The sequence below is a fragment of the Blastomyces gilchristii genome, assembly GCF_000003855.2.
Source record: "Blastomyces gilchristii SLH14081 genomic scaffold supercont1.9, whole genome shotgun sequence".
Classification (NCBI taxonomy): Eukaryota; Fungi; Ascomycota; class Eurotiomycetes; order Onygenales; family Ajellomycetaceae; genus Blastomyces; species Blastomyces gilchristii.
The window spans coordinates 311,881-326,903 of NW_003101674.1; the positions used below are offsets into that span (position 1 = coordinate 311,881).

The 15,023-nt window shown below is 45.4% G+C and overlaps 4 protein-coding genes across 6 annotated transcripts; 2 read left to right on the forward strand and 2 right to left on the reverse strand.

Annotated features, from left to right (window-relative positions):
• Positions 1-1,624: 1,624 nt before the first annotated feature.
• BDBG_04494 lies at positions 1,625-8,308 on the reverse strand. Of its 2 annotated transcripts, XM_031721693.1 has the most exons (6): positions 4,229-8,280; positions 3,756-3,862; positions 3,343-3,691; positions 3,190-3,281; positions 2,999-3,112; positions 1,655-2,932 (listed from the first exon to the last, which is right to left on the reverse strand). In XM_031721693.1, the coding sequence occupies exons 3-6, from the start codon at positions 3,674-3,676 to the stop codon at positions 2,513-2,515; spliced, it is 960 nt and encodes a 319-aa protein (XP_031578530.1). In that variant the 5' UTR covers positions 3,677-3,691; positions 3,756-3,862; positions 4,229-8,280; the 3' UTR covers positions 1,655-2,512. The 2 variants fall into 2 exon arrangements, with proteins under 2 accessions (XP_031578529.1, XP_031578530.1); XM_031721692.1 differs by having other exon boundaries at positions 1,625-2,932; positions 3,756-8,308.
• Positions 5,296-8,747, forward strand: BDBG_04495 (cyclohexanone monooxygenase). Its single transcript, XM_002624585.2, has 2 exons — positions 5,296-7,915; positions 8,030-8,747. Exons 1-2 carry the CDS (start codon positions 6,449-6,451, stop codon positions 8,156-8,158), a joined length of 1,596 nt encoding a protein of 531 aa, XP_002624631.1. The 5' UTR covers positions 5,296-6,448; the 3' UTR covers positions 8,159-8,747.
• BDBG_04496 (mRNA cleavage and polyadenylation specificity factor complex subunit) lies at positions 8,399-10,321 on the reverse strand. The gene has a single exon (XM_002624586.2). It carries the CDS (start codon positions 9,644-9,646, stop codon positions 8,891-8,893), a length of 756 nt encoding a protein of 251 aa, XP_002624632.1. The 5' UTR covers positions 9,647-10,321; the 3' UTR covers positions 8,399-8,890.
• Positions 10,322-11,430: 1,109 nt separating this feature from the next.
• BDBG_04497 lies at positions 11,431-14,217 on the forward strand. 2 transcript variants are annotated; one of them, XM_031721694.1, is made up of 4 exons: positions 11,431-12,609; positions 12,725-12,749; positions 12,852-13,083; positions 13,202-14,217. In XM_031721694.1, exons 1-4 carry the CDS (start codon positions 12,410-12,412, stop codon positions 14,008-14,010), a joined length of 1,266 nt encoding a protein of 421 aa, XP_031578531.1. In that variant the 5' UTR covers positions 11,431-12,409; the 3' UTR covers positions 14,011-14,217. The 2 variants fall into 2 exon arrangements, with proteins under 2 accessions (XP_031578531.1, XP_031578532.1); XM_031721695.1 differs by having other exon boundaries at positions 11,467-12,609; positions 12,852-14,217.
• Positions 14,218-15,023: the final 806 nt, after the last annotated feature.

Below are 15,023 nucleotides of genomic sequence, written 5' to 3' on the forward strand. Positions count from 1 at the left end.
ATGTATGTAAATTGATGATCTGTGTATTATCAAGAGACATGAATTTCAGAACTGTTTCATGATATAACTATGTTTTAAGAACAGAGTATTTCTGTTTAATTGCATTTCATAGAGTATAAGTAATCTGATTTTCATCATATTTGAAGAAATATAATCTGACACCTGCATTCAAGAAGTTTGAGATGAATGTATAGAGTCACTGATTTCTGATATCTTAGAATAATACTCATTCATCATCTCTTTGTAGAGAGTTCTAAGTCTGTTATTTCTCTATTATATATCAACACTGTGTATCAACCAGTTTTGATTTCATGAAGATACTTCATGTGATGTAATTAAATGTATCAGTTAGACTGTTTAATCTCACAGTATTCTTGACATCTTTCTTGAATTGAGAGATTGTCTTATCAACACAGCTATCTGATTTATAAAGATTGAATTTCAACCTTTCACTGAGATTAGAATTTCATGTGACTGTACAGACTGTTGAGATAATAACAGAATAATTGTTGACATTCTGTAATCAATCTGTAGAGAATCTCTGTTAACAGAGTTTTTCCAGTTATAGTTTAAGTTTTAGAACTCTTTACTTCTTCTTCTTCATCTTAAATATTATCTTGAGATGCTTCATCTGTTAATCTGATATTACCTTGTTTAAACAGTAGATATCTGAGTGTTCATTATTCTTATCAAGAGAATCAGTATTAAGCTGTTAAGTAGATCAAAGAGCCGGCCTGACTGTGTCAGAAGCTGTATTTAAACCAGCTTTGAATCAAGAGAGTGTTTCAGAGTGTTTATCAATGAAGCTTTTAAAGACTTCAGAAGAATGTTCACTGACAGAGTGAGAGTATGAAGAATTATTATCATCTGTAACTGATTCAGTGAAAAGAACATAAGATTGCAAATGTATATATAAGTGAGATTGTATTGAATCTGTCATCTTAATATTCATTTATTGAATTCTCAATATTTGTTTATTGAATTCTTATCAATATTCATTTATTGAATTCTTGTTAATATCACTCTCTTTTCTTGCTTTTTTGCAAATGTGATGTGTTTTCTGCAAGCCTCTTTTTTAAGTGAGTAGTAGTATTATTGATTATCAAGATCTCAAACACATCAATACTGATAGAATAAGACAATTTTAACTCCTGATGAGTGTATTAAATGAAGCAGTAGTTAAATAATAATTATATTGACAAGAAATCCTGAATTGGCAGCAATTTTATGCAAAACAGATCTCATAACCTGTGAAAGATATAAAGCTTGTGTGATTGAAAAGGTTGCTAGCTTGTGGAAAGTTATATGGTGAAAGGATTAGTAAGCCAGATCACGTGACCTGACAGATTCTTTATAAGAAAATAATTAGTGAAGCACTGAAGCTACATTTATAAGTGTATTTAGAAGCAGCTATATTATTAATCAGTGACTGAATATTCTTTCAAATCACTCTCAAGCTGTAATAAGAAATTGACTTGATTCAAAGTTAATTGAAGATGAAGAGATAAAAGAAATTGAAATAGTGTCTGTTTAAACAGCTATTAATACTGGTTTTAAGTTTTTCTTTATTAGTTTATAATTGAAGAAGAGAAGAATATAACTTCTCACTATTCAGTTTAATTACACTTTTGAAGATTAATACTCTGTAAATAAGAAAAAAAAAAGAGATATTAGAATGACAGACTGAATATAAGATCTTCCTGTGCAGATAATATTGAATAGAGTGAGTAAATGAGTCTTTTAAACAAGATTATACAGACTTGTATGTGCAATCAAACACACCCTGATCTGCAGGTTACAAACAGCAGAAGTTCACACAGTAAGACTTGGAGTGTATCACTACTTTGTGATTTATGATTTTGTAACAAAGAGGCTTGAAGATGGGTGAACAAAAAAAGGAAATTTCCTTTTCTCAGGGATTGATTTAGCCCAGGCGGGTGAGTTTAGGCACAACAGACTCTGAAAACGGCCCCTGGAACATCATATGGCAACATTCCCAACACTCGTCAAATGAGCTGTTGCACGTATCCTGTATGGGGGGAATTTGTGTCCCTCAGCGCGGAAAATGAAGCAACGGCAGAGCTGAATCGTAGAGACGAATGGAAAGGCTTCTAGAGATTGTAATCTTAATTCGCTTGTGGTACCCAACCAACAGACTTGTTCTATATGTATGTGTTATGAATATTTCTTTTCTTTCTTGAGAAGCCAAAGCTCAATGACCGAATAGAAGGAAGTAGAAGTACAAAAAATCCATGAAAAAATAAATGGGAGGTATATACACCAGTCGAGCTTTTTTAGATCTATCAGTCTCTTTAGGGAATGATGTCAACATTGGAAGGCCTTCTGCTCATCTATCCATGGATGCCCCCTAAAACAGTGAAGAAAACGCCGTGCGATTGCTATGGTTTATAGCCGTCGTGGAGCCGGCGGATGATGTATTGTCAACGCCCGCTCCAATCGAGGAAAAATAACCCCGAGGATAGGTCTCAGAGCGTGCTCTGCGCTCGATGATTCAAGGGTGCTTGAAATTGTCCCGGTAACTTTGTTGCCACACCTTCCCTACGCTGGTATTGTCCTCAACATCCTCATCAACTCGCACGTCCTTCCGCACCTGAATTACCATGGCAGGTAAATCACCGTCCTTGCTGCTGTCCACAATTCTCTCCATGCTGTCAGAGTCGACGGTGGTGAGCTTCATGTCCCTCGAGTAAAAGGATCGGCTGTTCCGTTTGTTCGATCGATCGCTCGCGAATTTTCCAGACAGTTCAACGGAGCTCCCAGTTTCATAGCCAGAGGGTTTACTACCATTCTTGTAGCCACCGAGCCATATCTTTCTGCTAAAAAGTGGCCGAATGATGGGCGCATTTCCGATGAATACAGCCACCAGGTCTTCTCTGCATGACCAGATGGCTGCAGTTGGTCCGGTTTTTAACTGTTACGTTTTCATGTTAGGAACCCGACGAAAAACGGCATTTTGACGACACATAATTATACGTACAGCGATCACAAAGTAAACACGAAGGCAGGCAGCAATCATGATAAAGATAGTAGCTCCGAACAGGATAAAAATACCGATTCTCCGGCCGAGGGAGACCCGCATTTTGGCGAGAACCTAAGTCCAACAAGGAACAATTGAGTAAAACAAAGCATATAGATTAGGGGGCCACATGGCTCAGAGGAGATGATTACCGGTAAGGGAATGGCCATGATCATCATATCGGTCAACACGTTCATTATGAGAATAGGAATTAAGAAGGCTAGACTTTGAGGTGTGCAGAGTGCTTAAGGATATAATGCTAATCAGTATGCGTTTCGTCTCCGTGTTGGATATGGGTAACTCACGACCAGGGTCCGGGTAAACTTGAAACAGCTTGTGGAAAGGGCGGCATGTAAATCCTAATAGGAGCAGGATCGATGCGCCCGTGGCTCCTACAATGAGCTGGGCGGGGAGGATGAACCTTTCAACCCAAAGACCATTGACCACGCGCTTGTAAAAGAAAAGCATGTTCATTTTCAATGTCCAGATAAGGCCAATGTATGTGTACCAGCCCGTCATGAAACATTTTGAGCCAAGGGATCGAAGCGCTTTCTCCTCTTCAGACATTGCGGCTCTCTGCGCTGCGGGTATATTACCATTGTCTCCAGCATACCCTACAATATGAGCCATTGCTGTCATGCCAGCATAGGAGAACTATTGTAGATTCGTCAGCGAACGGCCGTTCGAATGCATCTTTAAAGCTCGAAGAATCACTGACCCAAGCAGGAATAATCAAATAGTCGTCGGGCTTGAGGCCACGGAAGCCAACCAGCTTCAATCTGGTGAAGATACGTAGGAGGATAATACAAGAGCCTGCGGAAAATTCTGCCCAAGTTTCGATTAGCGGACTCGGGGCGCTCAGGGAGCCTCCCATGATGGGCAAAATTCACAAGGCTAGGGGATCTCAGAAAAAGTGTGATTTAAACTTGATGATTAACAAAAAAGAGAGTAAAAAAGATTCGTAAAAGATTGTGAAGAAATGAAAAGAATGTAGAAGGCAGATGCGAATGTGAGATTCACGGCGATATATAAAATATGTTGTTTGAGGCTATTATAGAACGAGCGATGAACAGTAACGTCTGTCCTGTGTTGGATGTTCTCCCGTTTTCAGGGATGTTCAACCTTAGAAGGCAGAGAGAGCTGTGAGTCGGAATAGCAATTTCATTCCCCGGAACAAATTATATTCCTCACTAGATATTTTCTAATCGCTTTATGGACTAGGCTTCCAGAATCAAAGGACGATGTCCAGTCAACTGGAGAATTTCTTTCCTCGCAGATCCTTCTATCAAACTGTCGAAAAGAGTACGCATACAGGTTGCAGCCGGAGGAGAGCATGGGGATGTCCAAGAACCTAGCGGCCCAGGGTAGTGGCAAGCGGGAACCGAGGCGGCCGCCAAAAAAATTATAACCTGGGCGAAGCCCAACCAAGCGCAGCGTATCACGTTTGGGAAAAGCGGAAAGTTCTCTGGCCCTTGCGGATCATCAAACTATTATTCCTGTCAGTATCGAGGAGAGAAGCGCTGGACCCCCGTTTTCGGGATTTGGTTTGCGGGAAAGTACTAAGGCGTTCATTTGCTGGACCTGAAGGCTGTGGGTTTGACCAGCGAATAGCATGATGGCCTCTTTACCCCGTTAACTTAGTTGTGACTCTTTCTAAACCCGTGCATACCAAACGTCTCGCTGCCATAAAATATTGCATGGCGCATGCCTTGGTTCTTCACAAGAACAAGAACCCGCTTCTAGAGAGCAGGACATGACTCCAAGCTCCAACATAATCAATAACCTTTCATGTTCAGACGATTGGGCCGGAAGAGAGCACCGAACGGGGCGTGATACCCAACGCTCGGACCCTTTATCCTTTCGCCATGAACAAGCGTCTCGTGTTTCAAGAACCATCTGTCGGCTCCGAGATATGGAAAGTTCACTAGCCAAGCATGGACCGCAAGCGAACGTTTGCCCTAACGGCTGAACCTGCTTTTACGCTCTGACAGGCGAATAATGAGAAAGGAGAGGTCTCGTTCTGTTATCAGCCAACTTGTCAGGGTCTTGAAAGGGTTAGGGACAGAGGAGGACTGAGATTTCGGATCCCGCTGTTGACCGGTCATGTTCACGAGCCCCCCCAGGGGTTACTAGCCTCGGAGCTAATTTAGCTTAGTCACCAACTTTCAAACCGCCAGCTGGTTCGAGACAAATTGAAGGGCCTTGGAAACTCGAAGCTAGTGGCCAGATCAGCAGTTAGTTACCTGTCACATTCCGGCTGGAGTCTCGCGACCCACCAAGGGCGAAGCGGGAGCCAGTAGACTGCTGCTGACGATTATTTTAGGATTATTTTGGGTAAACGCGGGACCCTTGGGGAACCGGGAAAGCGGCCCGAACGGCCAGCTAAATCCGAAGCTGTGATCGGCAACGTGCCGCCATTTTTAGCGTCCGCCTTCAAAAAAAATACTCAAGCCGCGCACTATGATTCTGGTTATTGACGATGACAAGGTACTCTCCGAACCCTTGTGACGGCAGCTTGATGAAATTGCATGGGACCCCTTTGCGTTTCCGTCGTCCTTGGGGAGGACGACTCAAATGCTCATCAACTGGCCAAGGTCCCGAAGAACCGCACTGCTCATTGCACCCTGGCCCCTAGGAGGGAGCGTCCCAGACGTCCGGAGCCTTACGAACGCCCCTGAAACTTGGGGCAGTCTTAAGCTGGTGGTATTTTTTGTGCTAATCCCGCCAAGAATGAGGTCCGAGACAAGCATTAAATTGGCTCTGGCAGCTCCTGTGCGGAGTGAGTGTACCGTTCTACTTCATCCATTCTCTTTTTGGAAGGCAACATTGAAGGAGAGAGGCGCCCACTTTTAATAATCCTAGGCATGTATTTCTGGCATGTTCCCAGAACATTCCTGGGGGGCGATATTCATGATATTTTCATGGTATCAAGAGAGAATGAGCGTTTGCAAAAGGGACCGCTGCGAGGAGGTAGCTCGTATAATTGCAGGAGCTGGCCGACTAGCACATCCTTGATGAAAAATCGAGCTTATGGTGCAAAGACGATCCAAGATGACCACAATTTACCCCTCACCTGCGTGGATGGGCCGTTGAAACCGACCGCCGACTTGAGCGCCGAAATTCAAAGAGCGTCCAATCAAAACAGTTTCCCAAAAGAGGAGAAGAACGAAAGACCAACGTATAGGCCAGCTAACTTTCAAATAATCTCTCTACCAATCATGCGCGCTATGGCGGACCATCCATGCGGGACCAAGGATTGCGGGGTTTCTTTCCCATGACCCCAACAGATGAAATTGGTGACGATTCGAAATTTATAAAAGCCATCCTCCCCTCAGTTTTCAGTTTCTTCAAGGATTGTCGATTTTCAAGATTGTAATCACCTAGAATCTGCCACCACGATCTCCAAACACCATGACCGAACTCGACGCCCTTATTGTCGGAGCCGGTTTCGGCGGAGTGTATCAACTGTGGAAGTTGAGGAATGAAGGATATCAGACCAAACTCGTTGAATCCGGGTCTGATTTTGGAGGTGTTTGGTACTGGAATTGCTATCCTGGAGCAAGAGTGGACTCTGATATCCCACACTATGAGTTTTCGATGCCTGAGATCTGGAAGGAATGGACTTGGTCCGAACGTTTCCCTGGAGGGCCGGAACTTCGAAAGTACTTTGCACATGTGGACCAAAAGCTTGACCTTCGCAAAGACTGCCTCTTCGACACTACAATCGCTTCCGCCATCTTCAATGATAATGACAAGAAATGGCACGTTACAACTCAAGGCTCTGAAACTTTTAAGGCCAAGTTCCTCTTGCTCAATACTGGCTTTGCATCGAAACGATACACACCAGACCTGAAAGGTCTGGATACTTTCCAGGGCCAATGGCTGCATTCCTCTTTCTGGCCCCAGGAAGGTTTGGATATGACCGGCAAGCGGGTAATAATCATGGGAACCGGTTCGACCGGAGTGCAAATCACCCAGGAAGCCGCAAAGGTTGCAAAGGAGGTCACGGTACTGCAACGAACCCCAAATCTTGCTCTTCCGATGGCGCAAAAGAAATACACCAACGGAGAACAGAAACAACCCCGAGATCAGTATCCAGACCTTTTCAAAATACGACCGACAACCTTCGGAGGGTTCATGTGGGACTTCAAGGGAAGGAACACATTCGATGATTCCCCTGAAAAGCGCCGCGAGTTCTATGAAGAGCTCTGGAAGCAAGGCGACTTTAGCTTCTGGCTCGCAACCTATCAGGACATGCTTTTCGTCAAAGAATCCAACGAAGAGGCCTATAACTTCTGGAGGGAGAAGACCCGTCAGCGTATCAAGGATCCCAGGAAACGAGACATTCTTGCACCCATGATCCAGCCCCACGCATTTGGATGCAAGCGCGTCTCCTTGGAACAGGACTATTACGACGTATTCAACCAAGACAACGTCGATGTGTTAGATATTAAAACGCATCCTCTTGTAGAAGTCACTTCAAAGGGCATTAAAACCACAGAGAAAGAGGTTGAGGCTGACCTCCTGATCCTCGCGACGGGCTTCGATTCCTGCACGGGTGGCATGAAACAGATCGATATCCGCGGACCCTCCGGTATTTCCCTCACTGACAAGTGGGTTAATGGCTCCCTCACCTATTTGGGAATGTCTGTCTCTGGCTTCCCCAACATGTTCTTCACCTATGGTCCCCAGGCGCCCACTGCGCTCTGCAACGGCCCGACTTGTGCGGAGCTGCAGGGCAATTGGATTGCCGACTGCATGAATTATATGCGGGAGAAGAACCTTTCGACCATCGATGCAACACTCGAGGCGGAAGCAGCTTGGAAACAGGATGTCCACGACTTTGCGCATGCTAGTTTGCTTCCTACCGCTAAATCGGTAAGTTTATCCATGTTGTTGATATTGCCCGTTTCCTGTTTTCCCACTCTTCTCTGCGCAAACCTCTTCCCCCAAAGCCCAGGGTGATTCCTCGTACGCTAACACTCAAGCCAGTGGTACATGGGAGACAACATTCCAGGAAAGCCACGAGAGTCATTGAACTATCTCGGGGGTGTTCCGCGGTACATGAAGACCTGTAGAACCTGCGCTGAGAAAGGTTATGAAGGCTTCGTGTTGGCGTGAGAGTCGTGCTTGCGCTCTTATACCTAGCTGCCAGGAGCTAGGTTCAACTGGAAAATAAGCTGGGTGTATCTAACAGAGGAACATCGCAAGGAGCAGGGTCCTCTCTCAATTTTCTCTTGCAGTCAATCCTTTTGATTTTTAGCATTGTGGCCAGAATTGAGATGTTACACAACAATTGAACTGGTGTACTGAAGGTTGTTGGTCTGTGCGCCGATGGCTTGTTCCCCAGAAAGGGTTTAGTTTATTTTTTTTTTTTTTTTCAATCTATCAAACGTTCCATCCCATCGTTGTTGCTCTGAGCATTAATTAATTTACATATTTTATTGGTTTTATGACATGCACTATTCAGTTGAAAATCATTGGTCCCCTGGTATACAGTCCCTCTTTGAGTATAGAATTGTATTTGTAAATGCTGGTTAATAGCGGATTGAAAGTACAGATCGCGTAAAGGCATGCATTTTTCTACAAACAGTGGTATCTTCAGGGTAGATATAGGATATTTTCCCGCAAATTTTCAACAAATATAAAATGCAGTAAACAATGTTGTGATTGTAATAGTCCCATCTTGCAATAGCAAAAGCACCGAAAGTCAACACCCAGAAAACCATGACAAACTCCTCCATTCCAATGAGGAAGCACGAAAAGCAAATAAGCCCGCGCATACAAATGAAAAAGACACCCAGTCCAGGACAAGGAAAGCAGAAAACAAGCCTCATGGAGAAAGAGATCCAATCATCTCTTCCCCCGATACCGCCCTCTACCAAACCGTCCATCCCGACCACGATTCTCCCTCCTCCATTCCCTCTCCCTCTCTTCCTCCTTCTCCTGCTCCTCTCTGATCCGCGCCCTCTCCCGCTCCAAATCCGCTTCCGTCTTCGCTACCTTTACCATCGGCTTTGGCAAATTCTCCGGCCAACGCGGATGCGCACCTTCAAGACACGCTCGTCCCTCTGGGCAAAACCCGGCCAAATAAAACCGACATATCTTTTTACGCACATGTTTCTTCGCGCACAGCGGACCTAGATGGCAGAATCCCCTCTCGTAGTGTTCGCAAGGCGGTATCTTAGCGTCTTCGGGGACGTGTTGGTACAGACATTCATCGCCATTGGGGCAGTACCCGGTCCGCGCAAAATTCTGGCACTCGGGCATTCGCCGTAGGTTATATTCATGCAGGTACTCGCACTTGATCCCTTTTTTGCACAGGCCTTTGAGAAAGTGCTTGCAGACGAGGGTGCCATGCGTTGAGGACGGGGCAATCGCGGGGGATGTGGCAGAGGAGAGTCGGGACGGGGTAGGGTGTCTGTCCGGACATGTTGGGCCTAGGGGGCAGTGGCCTTCTCGATACGCTTTGCACACTGGTACGTCTGAAGCGAGTCCAAAGCCGAAGGTTTTTGTGAGAAATGGGCTAAAGGAGAAATTGAAGTTAGGGTCACGAGGAGCGTCTGGCGAGACGATTCGGTCTGCGATTCCTTGTACGTCCGCAGACATGGCGGTAAAGGTAACTAAGTTCTCTTCCGGACCGGGGAAAATATATGTGTGGTTTAGTAAAGAGAGGGCAAATCCGGTAACAGAGTAACCGCAAATCCCGGTAACAGAGTAAACCTGGACGCAGCTGTCTCGTCCTGTCTCGTGCCGTTCTCACTAACTGCAAAATCGATGTGAGGCGGCTAGAGAGGGCACAATTGGGGGGAAGACCCTAGCGGGCGAGACGGTAGCTGTAGGGAGATGTGACGTTCGAAAATCGAGAAGCTGCTTGAGAAACCGTCAAGCCAATAAATAGCAGCAATATGAGAAGTGGTAATCCGTAGGGATCTTGGAAAAGTATCGTCAGCGTGTCATGGGTAGAAGCCGCATGTTGACGTTGTTTGGTTGCTCTCACGCCCGGCGGTTTGTCTGGCTGCGCCAAAGCCACACAACAAGCTTCGGCGCACAGTATTTAACTAACTAGTGGATCGGATAGTTACCACTCCCATTTCTCAACATCCCTACTGGCTATTTCCCATAGACAGTTGAATAACGATCTGTTGTTCTAATGGTCCTATGCGTGTGGACTATGGAAGAACTGGAATAGGGATATTTGCTGGCTCCAGAGGCCCGGATATTTGTGCGACCTTTTATACTCTACAGAATACATTGCTGCTGGATAGATGCTCCACGCCGGTATATCTAGTTGCATTTCGGAACTACTCCGTATATGTCTCTGGGCTATCCCAAGGAAACCTCTTCCAGCTTGGCTGTGGCCCAGACCAAATCGATCCCGAGAACAAAGCACAACAATTCAAGGATCAACCAGAGGGGGCTAAGGTAGATAGATGATCTTCCCCTCATGCGTGGTCCTCGATTCATTCCACCACTTTCCCACGAGGGCAGCAATTAAATACTAAAGGGACGATATCAATGCCAACTGGAGATAAATAAAAGAACAAACAAAAAGGGCACAATCGCAACAGAATCAGACCAAGGTGCTTCGTATTGGGATATTTTCCTATCCCCAGAACAATGTTTACAGAGGGGGATCCTACCTATACCACCCTTCACTCAGAGAATCCGACACGCTCAGAATGCTAGGCTACAGGCATTCCAACATAGCAGAATACAATGATATCATTTTAGTATGGCGGCATGTATGTACATGTACATGTACGTGTTCATTTGCACCCTCTTATGGCCAGATATCAAGCTTCTGCGATCTGTATCTACATCAAATCGCAAGCCGGCCTACACTGATCCTGCCAGCGCGGGACATGTAAATAAATATGGGAATTGCTTGTTCCGTCCCCAGTCGAGTCGTCTGAAGAACTATCCTAGCGTCGATCTAGAATAGCTCTCCAGCTCGACTGCGCAGCCAGGCCAGACCACATTATCCCGCACCAAAGGCTCGCATGGATGGCGGGATCAGAGCTATGATTTTTAATACACAGTCTCTAATATCATGAAAATAGAGTTCTTCTGTGAAATCTGTTTTTATCAGAAGTCAGTGAATCTTATATTTTTCAAGGTTATCTTTATTTATTTTTATCTATGAAATTAATGAGAAAAATTATTGATTTCAATGTTCTTCTCTCAATATTATTCAAGTGATAGCTGCTCTCCCAACTATTTCGTTCTGCGTGAACTTGAGTTTGTTAAAACAAAAAGAAAATACTGCTGCTCCTGGGACGAGGCCCCTGCAGGCTAGGCAGCTAGTTAATAATTAGCAGGACTAAAAAAAGCAACAAAAAGGCTCTGGCAAAGCTCGTTAAACTCCCAAGCTTGCTCTTCAATAATATATTATTCATGTATGTTGCTTCCTATCCTTCCTGCACAGAGTAAATCGAGAAGAAAAAGAAAAAGAAAGATAGAAAACACAGACATCTGTTTGATGTCTCTCTGAGCAAACACACAGCACTCAGGAGCTTTTTAAAAGCGCCGGGTTTGTGATCACTGAGAAGAAATACTACATGTACTCTTTTTAGTATCTCAGAAAAACATTAGGCCTCACCTTCTTTGCACTCAAATGAGGCCTCTTCTTCACTAGTTTCTACCCCGGGATCTACTATTTATTCACTCTTGATCCACATAGTTTATTCATAAGGCGTCTAAAAACCCCCTCCGTCATATATATGTAATTCCATCGCTGCTGTTGGTAGAGGTTCTTGCAGAGGAAAATGGAAAGGAAAAGTTAAATAGTTAAGTTAATCCCCAGGATTTCCATGCTAGTGCGATAATCGCCACTACTACGGCAGATACCCGCTTCCCTAAAATTTTCCTACGCTGGGGTAAAATAAAAAAAAAATAACCCAAGAGGCGAATGGGAGTTGTGTCGCCGATGCGCTGAGAGCTCGCATCGTGACTTTGAGGAAGAAAGCGGGAAGGTTTGGCCCTGCTTTCTATCTGTGTTGGGATAATTCCAAACCTCTAGCATAATGAAAACGGATTCAGCCCTTTCGGTTTTCATTCTGGTCCTTTCAACCCTCGTTTTCTTCCGCAGGGCCTGAAACTGGCTGGACTAGGTGTTCCTTGACCTCGTTCTCTGCATATATATATATTCCTATAACTATATCCAGGTATCCATACCCAGCTGCAACCGCCTAGCGATTTTCTCATTCTCGAACCTCCAGTACCAAACAGCCCAAGACTCTCTAGAACAACCCCTTTGTCTTGTCGAATCACTGCTTCCTCCTATCTTAGTGATAGAGATTTTGTTTTCTAGAACGGACTAGGCACCCAGTCAGGGCCCTGAATCGCCTTTGCTCCGCTTGATCGCTCCTGATGTACCCCTCTATGGGACCTCCCTCCGGGGTTCTAGGTTTCAATGAACCTTCCGACCAGGACCTCATGCAGGGAGCTTCCCCTGGAATGCCGATGCACTGGAATGCGGTGTACTATGCCAATTGGCGGGCCAATAACATACCGCCTCCCTCAGCGTTGAATCTAGGTTATATATCCCATATATTCTACGCTTTTGCTTGGTATGAATGGAATAAGGGGAGAATTTACCCCCCCCCAAAACTCCTTCCCCCCTTGCTTCACAGGCCCAAATTAAGGCAATACAAGACAGACAGCTTACTGGAATGGAGTTGGTAGGGTGAAAGAGGACGGTAGCGTCTCTGTTCGTGTTTCCCCCCCCCCCCCCGGACAACAACCCCGTGGGGTCATTGATACATGTATATCCTTGTTTTAAAAAGGCAGCCGTAACTGACGATTTCTCCAGCTTAGCAACGAATGGGTGGACGAATACCAGCCAGTCGATGGCACTCAGGGATATCTTCGGGCACTCGTCCAGCGGAAACACGACAGCCAGGTAAAAGTGCTCCTTTCGATCGGGGGCGGGGGCATAGGCAGCAAGAATTTCGCAGAGGTCGCTGGGAACCCAGCAGCAGTTGAGAGATTTCTATCAAGCACCACAGAGCTGGCGAATAAATTTAACCTTGATGGGTTTGATAGTACGGAAAACCCTTCCCGATAGGCTGCCCCAACCCCGAGGATGGTTTCAGTTCATATGGGTGACAAGCAAAGACAATATTCCGCTAACAAGTATAAAAAAAAAAAAAAACAAAACAGTAAACTGGGAACACCCCGAAACCCTCGAACAGGGCTACGACTACAACACCCTCCTGTACCGCATGCGCGAAAAATTCCCAAGCCCAACCTACCTCCTCACCACCGCCCTCTCAGCCGGCCAATGGGTCCTCAACAAAATAAACCTTGTCGAAGCCCACCTCTATGTCGACCTCATCAATCTCATGACATACGACTTCTCCGGCCCCTGGATGCCTCACAGCGGGCACCACGCTCAACTCTACGCACCACCACCGCCACCGCAACCGGCGCCATCAGGAGTGCCAGGCCCGCCTCAAACTGCGGCGGCGACGAATAGTACATGTACCATGTCGTGCTCCTCAGGGGTCGCCTATCTGTTAAGCTGGGGCGTGCCCGCCGATAAAATCCTCCTAGGCATTCCCGCGTACGGTCGTGCGTTCCCGGGGGCGTATGGGATTAATCAGCCGTACGATAGAGGGGGCGAGGAGAAGGTGTTTGATTACCGTGAGTTACCGCTGCCCGGGACAGAGGAGGTGCACGATGACGTGGTTGGTGCGGCTTATTGTGTTGATGTCGGCGGTGGGGGAGGAGGAGGTGGTGGTGGTGGAGGGGGGGGAGGGGCCGGGTTCATTTCGTACGATTCGCCGCGGACAGTAACGCAAAAGGCACATTTTGTATCGGAGTTTGGCCTGGGGGGGCTTTTCTATTGGCATATCGCGACGGATGCGGGTGTGGAGACGAGGAGGAGTCTGGTGGCCACTGGGTATTGTGCGCTGCATCCGTGGATGATTTCTACGTCGAATGAGAGGAGGTGGGGGAGAGAAAGATGATGATGTTGATGATGATAGTTTCGGGCGTTTGGGTGGGATTCATAATAATGGAATGACTTTAATCAGAAGAAAGGCATACATGCATCACTCTCATTTACCCCCTTTTTCCCCTCCCTTCAATTCTATTGTTGTCTCCCCGGCGGGTTGTATTACGCCATTTCTCATTAAAAAAAAAAAAAAAAAAAAAGAAAAAAGAAAAGAAAGACATTTTTATTATCCCCTATTTTTAATATTAACCACCACCCCCCGAGGAAAAGAGTAAATTGGAAATACCTATATAAGACGCAGCTCTTTATCATTGTTGACGATGCTCTGGCGTCGGGCAAGGTAACAACGTAAGTATCGCTCGAAATTCGAAATAGGCGAGACAGAAGGGGCATGGTAGTAAATGTATAGCTTGCTGTCTTACTATTCCGTACTTGTTCTATGATATGCAGACAGGTAGATGCATGAATTTTTCCGGGTCAGGGGAGGGGAGGGAGGGGAGGGGGGAGGATATATATTTTTGTAAATGTCATGTGAAAAGGCAGGGGGCTTCCAGGGGGGGGGGGGGGAGGAGGAGGGGAAGAGAAGAGGGGGTTCACATATAACGACCACATCTACGTCCAACAATCATAGAAGAAGAAGAAGCAGAAAATAAATAAATTAGAAACCCCCGAATCAAAAAGAGATAAGAGATAGGTGTGTAGAAAGAATTTTTTAAGTCGAGCGAGGTGATTAATAAATCGTTCGTAGGAACCACTAAATTAATTACATACATAACTACGGATTATGGCGGCACATGCTCCTTGACATAATAGATAAAACAAAACAAACAAGGTATCATTTTCGGACATCGGAAATAAAATAATCGTATATACTAGCGGGGTGGATGATATTATAGCCACAAAGGATATATACATATATATATAGATATATATATATATGAATAATAGAGACAAAAAAGCGGCAGCGAAGCAAAAGAACATATATATACCCACAGACACGTCGCCGGCGGAAAAACGAAGACAACG

Excerpts from the sequence above, each read along its gene's own strand:
- BDBG_04494 (XM_031721692.1), bottom strand. The coding sequence starts at position 3,911 with ATGGGAGGCTCCCTGAGCGCCCCGAGTCCGCTAATCGAAACTTGGGCA. Across the intron at positions 3,692-3,755 it reads ATTTGATTATTCCTGCTTGG|TTCTCCTATGCTGGCATGAC; the intron begins GTCAGTGATTCT and ends AATCTACAATAG. Across the intron at positions 3,113-3,189 it reads TCATGGCCATTCCCTTACCG|GTTCTCGCCAAAATGCGGGT; the intron begins GTAATCATCTCC and ends TGTTGGACTTAG.
- BDBG_04497 (XM_031721694.1), top strand. The coding sequence starts at position 12,410 with ATGTACCCCTCTATGGGACCTCCCTCCGGGGTTCTAGGTTTCAATGAA. Across the intron at positions 12,750-12,851 it reads AAGAGGACGGTAGCGTCTCT|CTTAGCAACGAATGGGTGGA; the intron begins GTTCGTGTTTCC and ends CGATTTCTCCAG. Across the intron at positions 13,084-13,201 it reads TAACCTTGATGGGTTTGATA|TAAACTGGGAACACCCCGAA; the intron begins GTACGGAAAACC and ends AAAACAAAACAG.
- BDBG_04495 (XM_002624585.2), top strand. The coding sequence starts at position 6,449 with ATGACCGAACTCGACGCCCTTATTGTCGGAGCCGGTTTCGGCGGAGTG. Across the intron at positions 7,916-8,029 it reads TGCTTCCTACCGCTAAATCG|TGGTACATGGGAGACAACAT; the intron begins GTAAGTTTATCC and ends CACTCAAGCCAG.
- BDBG_04496 (XM_002624586.2), bottom strand. The coding sequence starts at position 9,646 with ATGTCTGCGGACGTACAAGGAATCGCAGACCGAATCGTCTCGCCAGAC.